Here is an 18,659-nt window from a genome sequence, read left to right as displayed (position 1 = left end):
CCGGTTGGCTCCTTTAAAGCAAGCAGGCTCTCTGTATCTCTCTCATCCCCACTCAGCAGCTCTTCTCCCGCTTTGCTGGAAATAGAAGGAAAGATTTTCAGCTCGCTAAGGGGGGGGGGAGAAGCAGACCCTGCTTGCTTTAAAGGAGCAAAGCGGGAGAGGGGAGGAGCTGCTTACATGAGTGTAAGCAGCTCCTGTCCGGTTGGCTCCGTCAAAGCAAGCAGGCTCTCTGTATCTCTCTCCTCCCGCTTTGCTGGAAATAGCAGGAAAGATTTTCAGCTCTCTAAGGGCGGGGGGGGGGGAGGGAGAGAAGCAGAACCTGCTTGCTTTAAAGGAGCCTGCCGGACAGGAGCCGCTTACACGAGTAAAAAGCAAGCAGGCTCTCTGTCCCTCCAGCAAAGTTTTTCAGCTCGCTAAGGGGGGGGGGAGGAGGGAGAGAAGCAGAGCTTGCTCCACGCGTGCTCCTTGTCCCTTGAGTGCTTTTCCTTCCCTCCCCACTTAAAACGTGGTTACAAAGCACAGATCCACATGGATCCTCAGGATTTTTGCACTGGGTCACCCCAAATTCACCATCAGATCTCATAGCATGTCCATGGCTACAGTTTGCACACAAAAAAATCACGCACCCACTGTTGCCTGGGGCCGCAGTGGTGCAAAAACGTGGTTACGAACATGGATCCATATGGATCCTCAGGATTTTTGCATTGGGCTACCCCCAGACTCACCATCAGATCACATGTCTGTGGCCACAGCATGAACCACAAAAATCATACATCCACTGTTTCGTGTAGAATATTTTTTTTCTTGTTTTCCTCCTCTAAAAACTACATGCGTGTTATGGTCGGGTGCGTGTTATCGAGCAAAAAATACGGTAATATTCCTCGTGAAATCTGTACAGTCCAACAGATAGAAGTTGCTTGCATGCAGGCTGTTAAAAAATAGAACCTTAGGCAGGATGGGAAGCGCAGGCAAGGATAACATTTTCATTTTCAAAGATTTCAGTCACCATTGAGGCTCAGAAAAGTGCCTCCTCTCCTCAATATTTTTGCCCTTCAGTGATTTAGTGTCTTAGACTGAATAAAGGGTTTGAGGTTGTTCAGCCACGTGAGCCCCCAACTGTAGTCTGAATTGGTACAGACCAGGATTGGTTAAGAACTAAGCCTGATTCTCTTGCCATTTAAGGCTGTGACGGGGATGGCAGAAGGAACCCTGCAGGCTGACATCTGATTCTCGCTCTTTCCCCCCTCTCTCCTAGTGGCATACAAGTCTGTTCAGGCCTGGTACGGTTCTGACTCCTTGATAAATCCATTCCTGTGAAGATTTTAAAGGAAAAAATACTTAGAACCTGCACAGATTTTCAATTTGCAAAAGTCGTTTTAAAAGCACTTTAAAATACTTTTTAAGAGACATACAAAGCTGCCTCCCATGTTTTTTCCATACAATTTCCCTGAGAGTGACAGGACGTCAATCTGTACCTGCCTCTCACAGGAGGAGCTGAATACTGTATATGCCACAATGTGCTGTACAAAGAAGAGAGCCAGCCCTCTGACACCTCATAAGTAGGAGGAGAATCTAGGGGAGTCCAGGTTCCGGGGAAGACCCGTGTTCAAATCTGGACTTCAGTCTGGGAAGTGTGGATCAGGTGAACTCAATTCAAAATTCTCATTCACCTCTCCCATGCCTGCTCCTTCCCTAACTGATTATTGAAAACAAGCTGACAGTACATGTCCATATATACAGATTTGACGGTCTTGTGACCCCAGGGGTGTCTTTTTAGGGCCTCAGGGGGGGTGCACTGTGAACAACAGGAAAGCCCCATTGCGTGAATGGCCTTTGACTTGCACAGAGTTTGGAAACAACTCTGCAAGTTGAAATTGGAGCCTGGGTTCAGAAATGCATTAAGAACTTCATACTCCAAGTCTGGAAACAGCAGGCTGGGTCTCATGAGATTGTAATAATTAACTGAGGAATGGTCAAAGTGAAAACTCTGAGCAGTTTTCTTGGCTTTGCTGTATAGAGCCATCTGTAAACTCTTCAGTCAGAACTTAATCTTTAAAGCAGTATGACACAATAATAAATTAGAGGACTAGTATCCTCCTGTGCCTGACAGGACAATCCTGTGCACTGGAAGCTGGTGTTAAGCAAGGATAAAATAAGCCTTAGCCATACTCCTTTGTGCTGCGCCTTTAAATAAGAGTTTGAGTTACAACACCCTTTTAACTGGCATAAATTCCGTCCGGTTTTGAGGTTATGTGATCATGCTGAGTGCATTTAGGATGCAGCCTAAGTCCCCATCCCTTGTTTCCCACTCCAGAACAGCCCTTTTTCAGGACATAAACCAGTTTAAGATACACCAGGCTCCTGGCTGAACCAGGATGGGGCAGATACTCCAGCCTGTCTCCTGCTAAGACAAGGATGAGGAATTACACTGGCATAGCCCAACTGTACCGGGAACCTCGTGGCTTAGCCAGAGATTCTAAACTCCGCTAGTCCTGATGGATTGCTCTATAGGATTGCTCCCTAATAATTAATTCTTTTTTTAAAAAAAGTTAAACTGTTATCAAAATATAAATAAGCAATTTAAAAACAATCATGTGTAATAAAATTACCTACCTAGGTAGGCTTGGGGAAACACGGGTTTTTAGCAGCTGCTGAAAACAGTAAAGTGAAGACACCTGCCTAATATTAATGGGATGGTAGTTAGGTTCTGTGTTTTGTGGATTCTTTTTAAATTTAATTATAGGAAAATAGCAGGTATAGCTGTATCTGCTAGAAGGAAGCAGAAGATTAGCTATACTCTGCATTGAAAGTTTCTTTGTCTTTGTAGCAACAATTCCAGATATTGAACATGTTCATTAAATCATTTAGGCTTCTCAAGGACTGATTTTTTTCCCCCCCTAGAGATTTTATAACAGTCAGTTTGTGTACTTTTTAAGGCTTCTGCCTCTCTACAAAAGCAATACAGTGGTACCTCGGGTTACATACACTTCAGGTTACATACGCTTCAGGTTACAGACTCCGCTAACCCAGAAATAGTGCTTCAGGTTAAGAACTTTGCTTCAGGATGAGAACAGAATTCGTGCTCCGGCGGCACAGCGGCAGCAGGAGGCCCCATTAGCTAAAGTGGTGCTTCAGGTTAAGTACAGTTTCAGGTTAAGAACGGACCTCTGGAACGAATTAAGTACTTAACCCGAGGTACCACTGTATTTAGCTTCTCTTAGTTTGCTTGATCTGTATAATCTACATTCACCTTTGTTGACTAGTTTTATAATTGAGGGCCACTTCTTACAAGACATTTTTCCTCCTCTACATGGTCACTTACCAAGTGTTGTGTGAATATTGCTGCTAGAATTCTAACCAGGAAGCACTTATGTCCAATGACTGCCCGATAGTGATGTTTAAGCACAACCATGTACAAAACGCAGTGCAAGTGAACACTTCTCGCTTCATGGAAATTATTTTCATACTTGGAAAATGTCGTGTTTAATGAACCATCAGTGACGTGATTGTCAGTAACTAATTGCTCGCAGCGCACTCCAGATGCCATTTTCTATGCAGACCATTCAGTCTATTATATCTCCTTTTAGGCATATGTGTGGTTGTTGTACAAGCATGTTTCAATGTAATAGGCTGAAGATTTTTATTTTATAGGCAAATGATTCTGACTGGATGTGTAGCATTTGCTCGGCATGTTGGACCAACACGTGTAGAAGCAGAACTTTTACCACAATGTTGGGAGCAGGTAATAGGAGATAATCTTTATTTACTTCATGGGATACCGGGGCCAAAAAAAAATTTCTGCAGTTTACCAGCAACTGTGGTCTTGTCAACAGTGGTTTACAATATATTAAATAGCATATACTTCTAAGAATTGTAATTGTAAAGGAAAGCAAAAGCCAAGAGCAATCTGGGTGGGCAATCCATGAGCATCTCACCTGTAGGTTAGGAAGATCTGAGGCTGAAGGTGCCAGTTCAAGTAAACAGAAGAAGAAACTGTTCTTAAGTCATGTATTGTGCTAACCCGTGAAATTCTCCTAAGGGTTAGCAGTGGTCAAGTGACAAAGCTTTATTAATAGGAGTTTATTATTTATTTTTTGCATGCATATAACACCTTTCTGCCAGTTGTAAAGCCAAAATGGTTTATAGTATTAAAATCCTAAACAAATAAATGGTATAAAATATAGATCAATTGTGTTCTTTCCATGCTGACTACAGGCAACCCTCAGTTTGCATAGGGGTAGCGTTATGGGTCATTGTGCGCATCCGTGAAATTGCACATAATTGAAAAAACCTGCCCCCATTCTACCCCTGCTTTGCTATGCCCCCACTCTGCTCTTTTAGTGATGTCTTTTATGACGTGTCTGTGTCACTTCCAGGTTTGGCGCAATGTGCATATAAACAGTTGCATACATATCAAACATGTGTAAATGGGGATTTGCCTGTATTAACGTAAGTTGCTAGCCCTGGGCTTCCTTCTTAGCTCTTAGCTCAGGACCTGCAGGGTGCTGAATAGTCTCTGGGAAAGTGGAGTTAGACTGACCCCAACAGTTTGGCCAGACCATTGACGCACCTCTCAGGAGCTGATAAAATCTGCTGCCTGGCCTAGACTTCTTCCCTTTATGGGGATGTTGTGAAAGTGTCTAATGTCTTTGTAGCCCCTATCTCTTCACCAGACCTTAGCAGCAAAGCTATGTTTCCTTTCTGGAAACATAAGAATTCCAGGTTCAAGGCATACTGTGCATCCTGACTATGGTTTGTGAATGGAAGCCTGTGGTGGCATAGTAAATAGCAGCAGCCTCATATCCTTTACATGCTGGCTTTTGAAACAGAGAAATACAGGACGGAATTATAAGCAAAAAAATGAAAGGAGTAACTTTTCCTTCCTACAGATCAATCACAAATATCCAGAAAGACGGCTGTTAGTGGCAGAGTCCTGTGGAGCATTAGCACCTTATCTTCCTGTAAGTGTTCTGTTTGCAGTTAATATGTATCTAAATTTAAGACTCATTGAAGAGGTTAAAACAATGGCCAGATTCTGAAGAGCCACTTAGTACAGTCCCCCTCTTCCTGGTTTTTACTGGCCCACCATGTTTTTGTTTTGGAGCAGCAGAACACCATGTCATACCACCAACTGCTTTTGAAGCTCCTATTCAAAAATTGTTTAGCCATAGGGCATCCTAGACTGCTAGTCTGGAACAAGAAGTCTAAAGACCTAAGGAAAGGAATCCATCCAGTCATTTTGGATCCTGGCCAACTACTTCAGTTGTAGCAATTGGTAATGTTCACATAGAACAAAGCAATGTGGCCTCTTGGGAAACAATATGTGCAGAACTAATCCCAACCAATGTGTCCCCCCCCCCCCCATGCATTCTAAATGCATATATTGGATTTCTTGCAGGTTTGGGCCTAAAATGGCTTATTCTACCAGATTATTTTGCCATCAAGATTAGCTGCCATCACTCTGTTTATAATAAACTGTAAAAGATAGCATAGATGTATATGATATTATTGGTCTTACGTTTCCAGGTTTATGTAATGTAATTCCAGCAAATACTAATTTTCTCTTTCAGAAAGAGATTCGAAGTTCGTTGGTACTTTCCATGTTACAGCAGATGTTGATGGAAGATAAGACAGATTTGGTGCGAGAAGCTGTGATCAAAAGCCTTGGTATCATCATGGGGTACATTGATGATCCGGACAAATACCAACAGGTATTGTATCTGATAATAATACATGACAGGACAGTTGCTAGATCATGTGATTATGAACAAAGTCTGAAAAATCACCAGGAAGTATTTACCAAACTAATCCCCCCAAAATACCCTGGGCTATTTTTAACATCATCAGCATTTTGAGATGTGATCTAACTTTTGGGCTCTGAAAATATCTTGTCGTGTGTTAGCAAAAAAAAGAGCAAGCTGGCAGAAGAGAGAGGGAACATTCTGTAAAATCACTGAAGAATTTTCATTATTTTGACTGTGAACTGGTGTTCAAAGATCTGCTGTGATTTTTTAGTTGTAATACCTATGGGTACCTTGGCTGCTTATGCAAGTATTGAATGACTTATCCAGTTGTATAGTTCACCTAACTTTTCTGCATGCTCATTTAACTTTAACAAATTTAGCCCCCTGACACTAATGGCGTTGCCATGGTGTTGCGGCATCTATTCCAAATAGTTGTGGAACTTTTTGAATTAACTTGAACCACTGTAAGCGCCTTTTCATCAAATTCAAGATAGACACTTGCTTATCTTGAGGGTGCCTGGAATGCTTAAGCAAAGTAAACATAACTCTCCTAAACAGTCTGTTTCTTTCTTACCAGGGTTTTGAACTACTACTTTCAGCGTTGGGTGATCCCTCAGAACGAGTAGTTGGTGCAACTCATCAAGTGTTTTTACCTGCCTATGCTGCCTGGACCACAGAACTAGGAAATTTGCAGTCTCATCTTATACCTACATTGCTTAGTAAAATTGAAAAACTACTCAGGGTAAATATTAAAGGTGTCTCATACTCACTGTTTTTTGTGCCTCTTGAATAAGCAAAGATACAGCTCATATAAATATTCTAATCTCCCCCCACCCCCCACTTATTAGAATCGGTAACATTCAACACCATCACAACTGGTTGTTTGGACTATTCTGCAGATCACTTTTTTATAATGTTCATGTTGCCATGTCCTTTAAAGGGCATTTTATCTACAGTGTTAACTTGCTGCTGCTGCTGCTGCTGCTGCTGCTACTATGTATGTCTAGAGTTTGATCATCTGGTTACTTGCTGATGACTGTCTTTTGCTGTATGTTTTGCTATCTATAAAGAAATGCTGGAATTCTTAAACTTTTGAAAGTGTTTTTCCCTCTGCTGTCTTGGTATTCGTATGAAGAGTCTGAATACGTTGCACGTTTCTAGGACATTTTTTCAGATTTTCACATTGGAAGTTCATTCTTCTCTCTCTCTGACTCATGCCAGTTGCTGTGAGATTAGGAGTCTGTAGTAGAACTGGGATGCTGTATGAGAAATGACAGTAGGCACAATCCAAAGTTAAGCACTTTAAAGTCCAACTGAGTCAGGGGTGCCGACTTGAATTAAAAAGTGAGGTGGGTCAGGTAAGCCCCACCCCACATAATCACATGATGTGGTGCATGCACACCGTTTGATTGGCAATGCCCATCAACTGGGGGGGGGGTTCGGCCCCCTCAAATATTTTATGGGGGGCAAAGCCCCCACAACCCCTAGGAGTTGGCTCCTATGGACTGAGTTAAGTACATACTGGAATCATTCTTACCAGGATCATTGAGATTTGAGGTGGTTAACGTTGTCTTGAATTGTGCCCACAGTGTTTTGCTTCATTTAGTTTGTCATGGTTTGAACTGAAGGCACATTGGTGCGGCAACCTTGCTGAATCTAAACTTCTCTGGGTCTCTAGAGTCAAACCGGGAGATCACGTGAGACCTTTTGTTCCACCTTGCAAGAAAGACGATTATAAGTGTCATGAATGCATCGGGTCGATAGTTGGGTTTCTGGAGAAAAACCTGATACAAAACCCCTTTGCCTTTATCTGTCGTCCCCTTTCTAGTCTCTCTCTGATAGATTCTCATTAATGGCTTTTTAATTATTCAGAAGCTCATTTTGAATGGATAAGCACCTTGAGAGCAAAGGAGCAAGATTTTCACTTGGATTCCCTGTTTGCATTTCAGGAAGGCGAGCATGGACTTGATGAACACAAGCTGCACATGTATCTTTCTGCTTTGCAGTCCTTGATTCCTTCGCTTTTTGCACTAGTGCTACAGAACGCACCTTTTACAAGCAAAGCTAAGCTTCAGGGTGAAATTCCACAGATTGAAGGTAACTTCTTGATCATTCTCTGTGAGGGTTTATTTTGAAATAGGGTCACATTTATTTTCATTTCACATCAACTTTAAAATAATATTCCATAGAAATGCTGTGCAGGCGAATGCAGTGCAGCAAGCTTGCTCTCCATGTAGCTTGAAGACTTCTGGTTCAAGAAGTCGTTGAAATGCGAACTCTTTTTTTTCACTACTACAAAAGAAAACTTATAATTCTACATGTAGGAAGCATTGTTGACACTTTAGATGAGTAGCATCTATAGGGAGATTGGTTTATTCCTATCAATTTCTGATGTATTCATTGCCAGCTGCAAAACCCATGTAAAGGCCCAGTACTTCTCCTGGTGAAGTAAAGGGCAGAATCAGACCCCTTGATTTGGCAGGTGGTGGTCATAATGCCTTCTCCTTATATATCCCCTGACTTGAGGCTCATAGCTGTTTTGCATACATTATAGGTAATCTCGAGCCCCAAGCAAAACACCTGCACGCCCTGAAACAAAATATAGACAATTTTCCCAACAGGTAAAATGATAAGACTAACTCATGGGAACAAAATGAAAAGGGTGCCAATGGGGGAAGGGCTGCCGAAGGGTGCTATGGAACCCATGGGTGTCATGTTCTGGATCCCAGTTCTAGAATTCTAGTTTATTAGAGAATGATCCAACAACTTGTATACTAGCTATAGCCTCTAAAAACTCTTCACAGGGAAATCCATGTACAGCACATTACAGTAACCGCATCTTGAAGGTAAGGATGCATAACTTCCTAGGTATCAAGAGTTGAGCCACAGAATTAGGATTTAGATTGGTTTAGTTCTCGTAGAATCTCTGGGACTAAATCCCCAAATCATCTTTTACCTTATGATTTAATGGACTATGGGTAGGTCTTTTCCCTACTTACTTTATTAGGTGAAAGTGCCTATAGTTAGGCATGTCGATTGCTTCTCAATTTTCATTATGTTAATGCACAAGGAGTGTTAAACTTTGACCATGGTGGTTTGTCATTTGCTGCCAGTGACTAGATTCCCAAGGCCTGCATCGCCTCTTCAGGATGTAGCCACTATAATTGGAAGCCGTGAACAATTGGCTGTGCTATTACAACTTTATGATTACCAGTTGGAACACGAGGGTACCACAGGCTGGGATACCTTACTGTGGGTTGTCAATCAACTGTGAGTTCCTTCTGACTTGTTTCACTTGCTAATTCCTCTGAATAATTGTGTGGTGAGGGGGACCCAATGTTTTTAATCAGCTTTAGCGTTTTTCTTTAATGCTACTATTTTGCAGTTACTGACAGCATACATTGTTTTAGAAATTTTGCTTTAAATGATATAGATCAATAATTATACCACCCCCATTGTTCAGCTGAGACACTGAAGTCCAGCTCCGATGGCCTTCTTGCGGTTCCTTCAGTGTGAGAAGTGAGGTTACAGGGAACCAGGCAGGGGGCCTTCTCAGTATAACTATCTGACTTTTAGAAAACATCTGAAGGCAGCCCTGTTTAGAAGTTTTTCATGTTTGATGTTTTATCGTGTTTTTAATATTCTGTTGGGAGCCACCCAGGTCTGAATGCTGAAGGATTCATGTTTGCACTATTAAATGTATTGTGCCAAAGCTCCCCAAAATATTGGACTTGTCAGAAAAAAGGATCAGCTTGCTTACAGTATTACAAACCTATTATCTGAAAAGTGACTTATTTTTAACCTGATTTTCCAGGTTGCCGCAACTTATAGAAATAGTTGGCAAAATCAATGTAGCCTCAACAGCCTGTGTACATGAATTCTCAAGATTTTTCTGGCGCCTTTGCAGAACATTTGGGAAAATCTTCACAAATACAAAGGTAAACATATTCACATCTGGATGGGATAATGCAGAATAGAAACAATTTATGTGTTTCATATCTCTAATGGAATGTTAGGATCAAAAAGTTGCTCACATGCCAGATTAAAGGTCTGGAAAGCACTTGACAGGCATCTAGCTTACCTTTACTAAGCAGGTTTTCCCCCCTGTGTATATGCATGTTTTAGAGCGTGAGGGAGACCTTGCCCACTAAGAACATCTTAATAAATACTCATCAGCAATATATCCTTCTCAGTTTTTAAACTAATGGTTTTCTTTTACTTCATAACTATTTTTTAGGTAAAACCACAGTTCCAGGAAATCTTAAGGCTGTCTGAGGAGAATGTTGGTGAGTCATGGAGTTACTACTTTTTCTACTGTAGCCTTTAAAAAACAAAATATACCCTATACCAGGCATAGGCAAACTCAGGCCTCAGGATGTTTTGAGACTACAGTTCCCATCTTCCCTGACCACTGTTCCTGTTAGGTAGGGATGATGGGAGTTGTAGTCCCAAAACATCTGGAGGGCCAGGTTTGCCTGCCCTAGACTGAATCGAGACTCCAAGTTCTCTACAAATGAAGTTTGGGAGACAGTTTACATTGAAGATGGTTTCTTATTTCTGGAAGGCAGACTTATAGACAATAAATTGCCTGAGCGTGCAGTGCTAATGTAACACTTTCCAACTTTTGGTTCTCCCATACAAACTGGAAATGCAAATGTTGCTAATCCTTAGTAAGCTATCGAATCACACTCCTGAACTGACCTAGTTAGTTGCAAACAGTGCTTGGTAAAGACTTTTTTCAGTGTCTTGGGACAGGGGACTTTGTATAAAGCAAAGTATAAGTGAAAGGCATCATATCCTACTTCCATTCCTCAGCAATTTCACAAGGCATGGGATTTTCTCACAGCTGATTATGTACCACGTTAAAGTCAGAATAGGCAGAGCTAAACCACTTTCTGCTTACTGAGGCTCATCGAGTGTGCCCAAAGTCTTGAAAGATTAACATATAACAGCCTGAAAAAAATGCAAATCTTGTCTTGGATCCAGACTAAACAGAACTTTCATGGGATGCTCCCTGCAGAGCCCTGTATACCCCCTGAAAAGCTGCTCTGTTGGATCATGGAACTCTCTGAAGCAGGGGCCAGCAAACTTTTTCATCAGGGGGCCGGTCAACTGTCCTTCAGACCTTGTGGGGGGCCGGACTATTGGGGGGGGAATGAATGAATTCTTATACCCCACAAATAACCCAGAGATGCATTTTAAATAAAAGGACACATTCTACTCATGTAAAAACTTGCTGATTCCCAGACCATCCGCAGGCCGGATTTAGAAGGCGATTGGGCCGGATCCGGCCCCCAGGCCTTAGTTTGCCTACCCATGCTCTGAAGTATGGAGAGTGAAACTGGGGGTGGCAAAGGCGGAATTTGTGAAAACCAACCCCCCTCTTCCCTTAGGGGCCTCTGTTGACTCCCTATGCCTTGGATCCTGAACGTACCTTTGATCCTGAACGCCTTGCGAGTCGGAACGTTTTGGCTCCTGAACGCCACAAACCTGGAAGTGTGTGTTCCGGTTTGCAAACGTTCTTTGGAACCCAAACATCCAACACGGCTTCCACAGCTTTTTGATTAGCTGCAGGAGCTTCCTGCAGCCAATCTGAAGCTGTGCCTTGGTTTCCGAACATTTTGGAAGTCGAACAGACTTCCGGAACAGATTCCATTCAACTTCCAAGGTACCACTGTACCTTCTTTGAATGGGCCCAGCCCATTAAAGCCTTGAAATATCAGCCTTTCAACTAATTATGTAGTTTGGTTCCACTATCTGAAAAGTCACTATGCTGTGCCCTATCATTGGTTCAAAACTTGCTTTGTTTGCAGTTATAACTGTTTCTGTCATAGATTTTGTCTCCTTATTTTTGTATGGGTTTTGTTTTTTGTTAGCATGCATGTCAGCTGTGGTTTGTTTGTTTTTTTAACTTCTCTATGGGGAAAATGAAAAATGCTCTTAACAGTAATTTTAAATAGCAGTTGTACATATTGATTTTGCCAGTCCCAAAATTATGCATATTCAAAGAGTTCATTTTCTGGAATTTGTGTATCATTCTGCCCTTGGGATGGGCAGTTGTTGCCACACTGGTTGCAATTTGTTCCAGTCAATGACAAAGAGGTTCAAAATAGCTAGGAAGATTCGGGGGAGAGGAGGAGAGAATGGATGGTGGAGCAGAAGTTCCTAGATTCAATTCCTGGTATCTGTGGAGACACTACAGTGGTACCTCGGGTTACATACGCTTCAGGTTACATACGCTTCAGGTTACAGACTCCGCTAACCCAGAAATATTACCTCAGGTTAAGAACTTTGCTTCAGGATGAGAACAGAAATCGTGCTCTGGCGGCACGGCAGCAGTGGGAGGCCCCATTAGCTAAAGCGGTGCTTCAGGTTAAGAATAGTTTCAGGTTAAGAACGGACCTCGGGAACAAATTAAGTACTTAACCTGAGGTACCACTATATTAAGAAGCAGGGATGGGAGAAAGCTCTGCATGAGACTGGAAAGCTACTACAGTGGTACCTTGGGTTAAGAACTTAATTCGTTCTGGAGGTCTGTACTTAACCTGAAACTGTTCTTATCCTGAAGTACCACTTTAGCTAATGGGGCCTCCCGTTGCTGCTGCGCCGCCGGAGCACGATTTCTGTTCTCATCCTGAAGCAAAGTTCTTAACCCGAGGTAATATTTCTGGGTTAGCGGAGTCTGTAACCGGAAGCGTATGTAGCCCGAGGTACCACTGTACTTGGTTAAAGTAGACCACACTGGGCCACTTGTAGAAATAGTCTGAACTAGTATAAGGAAGCTCCCTGTGTAAATTTATTGTACTGACTCTTTTCTGATTTAAGCAATGGTTTTATAGAATAAGAAGTTCTGAGGAAGATATTTGTGTCCCTCAGCGTCGAATACTTGTACACCAATGGACATGGGGCCAAGAAAAGGATCCCTCGTTTTAGTGGGCATATTGAAAGAGTATTAAGCAACTACGAACTTATTTTAAATGGCCGGCATACTTATGCTTCTTATTCTTTATTTGTACGGCATTGTTTCAGATGCTACAGCAGGAAATGGAGTGCTAACAAAAGCCACAGTTCCTATTTATGCCACAGGTGTACTTACATGCTATATCCAGGTAAGCAGCTTTTGCTTGGTACTGAATACTACATGTCTTTGAAACACTCAAGCCTAAGTGAGGATGGTTACATTACCATTATAATAAGCTTCTTTATAAATCACAAATTCAGTCATAGCAGCATGTGAACATTGACTTGGACCCTAAGGTAAATTAAGGAAATTCCTAGAAGGAAAGTTTCGCACCCCCTTCTTCCACCTGCAGACTTATGTTGCCCACCCCTAAAAACACCTCCAGATGATCAGGGAGTCCTGCTGAACAATGTGGGATGAGGTATGGGAGGCCACTGGAGAGGACCGAAAGTGGACCTGCCCAGCCAATCAGTTCAACTGTTCCTGATACACTTGGCCATTTTAATTGAGGGGGCAACATGGAGGTCAAAACAGGACTATGTGACATTACTATATTTGTGTGTTTAGAAATTCCTGCTGGTAGTGAGACTAGTTTGAAAGATCCCCATCCCACCCCACTGTGGAATGCACATGGTAACAAGAGTTGCATACAAATCTCAGTCAAGATATGTGTGGTACTTGACCCAGGAGTAAACACAGCATTCCGTAGCCTGGAAATATTTGTACATGTTGACAGAGATGAGAGGCATTTTTACCATTTTAGTAATGCCACTGTCTTCAGAGGTTTGTAAGAGTATAGTGACTCAAGTCAGCACAAATATTCCTGTTGACGTAATCAGAATTAACGCTTTTTCTCTGATTGCTGATCCCTGAATGATGGCTTTAGTTATTCATTGAGTCTTGGGACATGCTGACAGCGGGGCAGCCAGTAGCTGAGGAGTAGACATAGTATTTTCAGAACAAAGAGTGCAGTTGACATCTGGGTCCCAAAACTGAATCTCTCTTAACTGAATCTCTCTTAGCTTTTCAGCCACTTTAAGATACATGTTGTAAAACTAAGATTAAAAACTTCTAAAATTTTCTTTCAGGAAGAAGACCGGAAGCTGTTAGTTGGATTTTTAGAAGATGTAATGACCATGCTTTCATTATCCCATGCGCCTCTTGATAGCCTGAAAGCATCTTTTGTGGAACTGGGGTAAAGTATGTTTTATAACTGGAATCACCATAAAGCGGGATCAAAAGTTCCTGGAATTTTTCTCTTAAAACATTTGCAGCAGAATGCCTAATGATAATTATTATATATAATGATAATATATTTATTATTTATGCCCCACCCATCTGGCTGGCTTACAGCATATATAAAAACATAGTATCAGGAAAGGAAAAAGAGACCATCCAAGGGCCAGCAAGTTTAAAATCCACATAAAGCAAGCAATACAAGGTGTCATGTATAGTGATAAGGCAATCCCAATAAGGGTGGCACCTACTCACTGCTAAAGAAGTCCAGATTTTTTATTCAATATTTTTCCCATATTCTCTTGCCTCCACTGTGTAAGAGCTTGGATCTCATTCTCATGCACACTCTATATAGTTATCCTATCACCAGCTTCTATTTTGGCCATCACTATCCAGCAATCAGCCTTTCTGGAGGTTTCTCTAAATGTTTGGAACCATTGTGTGTAGCATCTGCTATAGCACAGAAGTCCATCTTTTCCGTGCTTGTTACAGTTGGTTCATTAGCCATTAACACGTTAACGCAGTGACTCACCTTGAAGCCAAAATGTTAACATATTGACAAAATAATTGCGAAACAATCAGCATCCCTTTAATTTAAAAAAAAAAAAAAAAACATTTGAAACATCTTGGAGAACTGCAGTGTGAGATGTACATGCTCCATATATTCTGGAGACTAATTCTGAAGCCTGTGATGAAATTATTTACATACTTTCTTCGGTGTGTAACTTAATGGAAGAAAGGGCCAATCTCTGCTTACAGCCTCAATTTAGATAGTTGCCTAGAGAGACCAAGAGAAGGGAGGAAAGGTTTGAGTGGGAACAAAGTGCTGGTTTAGGTATAGATTGATCGCTAAAATTATCCAACGACTTCACAGAGAAGGTGGGATTTAAGGGGAGACGGTGAGATGGCACAGTGAGTGGAGTCGTTTGAGAGCAAATGACTATTTATAGTTCAATAGTGATTGTTTTGTGTCCTCAGTGCAAACCCAGCATACCATGAGTTGCTGCTAACTGTATTGTGGTATGGAGTTGTCCATACTTCAGCACTTGTTCGGTGCACAGCTGCTAGAATGTTTGAGGTAAGTGCTTATTGAACGCATCTTAGATGCTGTTTGAAGGTGCCTTGTAGCATGATTTGGCAACTGGTGGCCCAGAGACCCAGACCCTCAAGGATTTCTATCCCTCCCCCGCCCCCAGCTCCCTTCTGTAGTCACTTTTTCCTTTCTCAAGGGGAGTTGTGGAAAAGAGAAGCAATAGGCAATCAGTAAGGGGTTTAGCATCACACAGTTTTAGTATGGGACTGCAGTCTGCATTCTAACTGTGTTTGAAGTGGCACGCAACTCTTGCATACCGCCTTTTGATCAGACACCACTGTCTTGCTTAAAATTGGATTGCACCCTTGAGATCTCTCTAAATATTCATAGTATTCTGGGTACACCCCCCCTCCCAATTGCCTCCACCTCCAGCCTGCAGGGAAAGGAAATGATTGAGGAAATGATTGTATTACCCTGTCGTCAATGTAAGGTGACCCACAGCCAGAATTTGTTGATGCCTGGGGCTTTGTATTGTCTAATCTGACCAGATGCCAAAAAAGTGAATGTTTTAATGTTGCATTGTATTGCTTTAAAATACTTCTAAGAGGTTGTGCACTGTGTGATGGAGCAGAATATTAATACTGTGTAATTTGGGTTTGAAAGCGTTGTAAGATTTCTAGCATTCATTTATTTAAGTATTGCTGGCTTGCATCTACTTGCAAGATGTTTTCATGGTAACTGGCACAGTTAGGTTTCTTCTGTTTCTGACTTGAATATTAGATCGGTGCATTGCATGCTTAGAAACTTCCATTGGCTATGAGAGACCATTTCAGTGCTGAATTCAGTGTTCAAACCAGATATTTGTTGTCAATAACCTTGTCAGATAATGAATTGAGCATTGCCTGGTAACAACAGTAAGTTGTTTCCAGTAATAAAATCTGAAATTGCCTAGATTTTGATTTAAAAATAAAACCTATGTAAACATTAAGTAGGGGGAAGAGAACAGTCAATGCAGCATGTTTTTCTGATCTACTTGCCACCATTGCTGCTCCTGGCACATAGAACATTAACTTCTGCAGCGGAGGGAGAAGCCAGGAACTGCCCTCCATTTACCATGTTTGCTTCAGCCATGCTACAACAATTACTAGCCATGGGGAGACATGCTTTCAATTTTCTTGTCTCAAGAGCCTTCCCATTTTCCTAATGGTTTAATGTATCGACTTTATTGAGCTTAGCTTTGTTGGCTCCTTTGAGAATGCTAATAGAAAGGTGGGCTATCAGTTTAATAACAATATACTTGAATGCTCTTAGGAGCACTCTCTTAGTATCAGGTGTGTGTTTCTGGGGTCTTTTTAGCAACTGTGAAGGTAGTACCACATGTTCAAAGGGGAGTTGAGGCATGTGTTTTGATTGTATAAGGTGCTCTTCACGCCACTCTCTAATCATACAGCAAACTACTTAGTAAGTAGTGTTCAAATGCAGATTACACCACACAGATGTTTGTTTCGGTTTTTTAATGGAAAGTGATGTCTTCCTTCAGCGTAGCATCCATTGCTTTTGCATAAGCTTCCTAACCATAAAATTGCACTCTTTCTAAGGACAACTGAAATAATGTCATCATGGAAGTTGATATACAGAAGATAACTCTTTGAACATTTATTTTTCTAAGATAGGTCCACTTTTTAACTCAAGTATATACTTGAAATGCAAATAAAAGGTGGCATCTGAGGTTACTATGAACTAACATGCTGTATTTTATGTGACTCCCCCCTTTTTGCTCTTTTTGTGTACATGTTTGTGTGTTAACTGCCCATATTAAACTGTATGAATAATCTTCAGCATCTTCAGCATTTGGTTCTGGTTTGAACACTGTCCATACACAGCAGGAATATGAACTTGTTATCTATGTAATAATAGTCTATCAGTTGAAACCATGGGTGGGCAAAAAGTAGGCAGTGGTCTCGTGCTTGACCACCAGATGCCTGCTGGTTGCTTGGATTCTTTCAAAGAATGCTAGATGAAATAGACTTGATCTAATCTAGCAAAAGGCTAACAATGTCCTTAAGCAAGAGTACATACTCAAGATCACTAGATACAAATTAATTATGCCATTAACAGTTAGGGATCTGAAAAATGCCCTCTAGTTTTATAAATTGAATACACATCAGTGGTCTGCAGGGATGCTAGTTTCTGTGTGGTGGGGGGTGGGGTTCATCATGCAGAACTGAAGTCAGCCCACCCCTGGTTTAAACCAAGCAAGAGCAAGTCAACATTTTAGCTTTCTGTCAACATGCCTTTCCTCTGCACTTTAAAATCAAAATATACATATAAAATGAAAATTCTGGATCTCAAATCTTGGTTGTATCTGATTAAGTTACATCTTTTTCGCTATGTGAATCTCAAGCTTCTTTTTCGTTCATATTTGCTCATGTGTCATAAGCCATGATAGGGTTTTAAAGAACCCGGAATTTTAAAACTGAATTGATCTAGGCATCCTTTGTATTCTAATAGAAAATATATATTACACGACCCATAGAAAGTCTAGACAATATCTATCATATTATCATAGGGTTGCAGTAATACTTCAACAAGTCAATGGTCTGTTTATTCATTTCTAAACAGCCGTATCAACTCGTATTTGATGTCCTTTCCTGGAGACTGAATTTTGGAAGCCCACTAGTTCTCACTGTGACTAACCATGGAACATTCCATGCTAACCACGAGAAGCTGGCTGGCTTTGTTAGATCTTCCCATTAGTTTGTCACTTTAACATTGAATATATTAAATAGATCAATAGCTTCCAGTTTGGAATTTGTAAAAACTCTCAGTGAGTGCCACATATTCATGAATTATTTTTAGGTTGCCAGAAATATTAATTAATAAGACCCCTTACACACCCTTTACTATTAAGGCCCAGGGAAGGTTACAAAAATAAAATATGTCATGATGAAACAAATAAAACAGTTCAGTATAGAAAGCAATTATAAACAAAGCAATACAGATTTTTTAAAAAAAATTCCACACATCAAAACAGTTTAACATGGATACAAAACAGATGCTCCTTTATCAACAGCGCCACACTTCGTCTAGTTTCTGCCGCCTTGCTTGGGCCACTTGCGCTTTCATCATGCCTTCTGCACATTTGTATATAAATATTTTAAAGGGCACTTTTAGCTTAGTGGTATTTGCTTCTAATTTTGGTTTGCTTTTTGTGTTTTTCTTCCTCTTGGTTGTGCTGTTCTTCCCATGATACTGTGCTCACTCTTTCCGTGCATCACCTGTGATACCCCTCTGCTCTACCCACTCAGCTGTTGGTGAAGGGGGTACATGAAACTCTGGTAGCTCAGAGAGTTGTTCCTGCTCTCATTACTCTCTCCAGTGACCCTGAAATGTAAGTTTCCCGACTGTCTTGATACAACTAGCGTCCCTCTTCCAACGGGTCAAGAAATAAACCATCAGGGCATATATATGATAACGAAACCGTAGAACATATTTCAAAACAAACAAACAAACAAATGGTCACTTACCTTGCTCTTTAGGGGGAAAAAATCTCCTTCCAAAATAAAGTTTCATTTGGGCTGGTGAAATTATTGCAATAATTGGAAAACAAATGGTTCGACTTTAAAAGTCGCCACTCTTGGGTGCAGACAACTGTAGGCAACTTTCATGTGCCAAGCGCCACCTT

The 18,659-nt window shown here is 41.2% G+C and overlaps 1 protein-coding gene across 5 annotated transcripts in view; it reads left to right on the top strand.

Annotated features, from left to right (window-relative positions):
* RELCH (RAB11 binding and LisH domain, coiled-coil and HEAT repeat containing) overlaps window positions 1–18,659 on the top strand; it is a 64,862-nt gene that overhangs the window by 33,539 nt on the left and 12,664 nt on the right. For 4 of the 5 annotated variants that reach the window (XR_013988912.1, XM_081014664.1, XM_081014662.1 and 1 more), the window contains 12 exons: window positions 3,652–3,742; window positions 4,890–4,961; window positions 5,571–5,711; window positions 6,322–6,486; window positions 7,694–7,841; window positions 8,858–9,014; window positions 9,559–9,682; window positions 9,982–10,030; window positions 12,774–12,853; window positions 13,794–13,900; window positions 14,920–15,019; window positions 18,283–18,365. Coding sequence is in view for 4 of the 5 variants with exons in the window: in XM_081014664.1 (XP_080870790.1) it covers window positions 3,652–3,742; window positions 4,890–4,961; window positions 5,571–5,711; window positions 6,322–6,486; window positions 7,694–7,841; window positions 8,858–9,014; window positions 9,559–9,682; window positions 9,982–10,030; window positions 12,774–12,853; window positions 13,794–13,900; window positions 14,920–15,019; window positions 18,283–18,365 (1,317 nt within the window). In the remaining variant the exon portion in view is untranslated. The remainder of the gene's footprint in view (window positions 1–3,651; window positions 3,743–4,889; window positions 4,962–5,570; window positions 5,712–6,321; window positions 6,487–7,693; window positions 7,842–8,857; window positions 9,015–9,558; window positions 9,683–9,981; window positions 10,031–12,773; window positions 12,854–13,793; window positions 13,901–14,919; window positions 15,020–18,282; window positions 18,366–18,659) is intronic. The other variant, XM_081014663.1, reaches the window with a different exon arrangement.

The sequence above is a fragment of the Podarcis pityusensis genome (assembly GCF_964106645.2).
Source record: "Podarcis pityusensis genome assembly, chromosome: 7".
Classification (NCBI taxonomy): domain Eukaryota; kingdom Metazoa; phylum Chordata; class Lepidosauria; order Squamata; family Lacertidae; genus Podarcis; species Podarcis pityusensis.
Note: the sequence above shows the minus strand (reverse complement) of the source record. Positions and strands in the feature narration are given on the sequence as shown.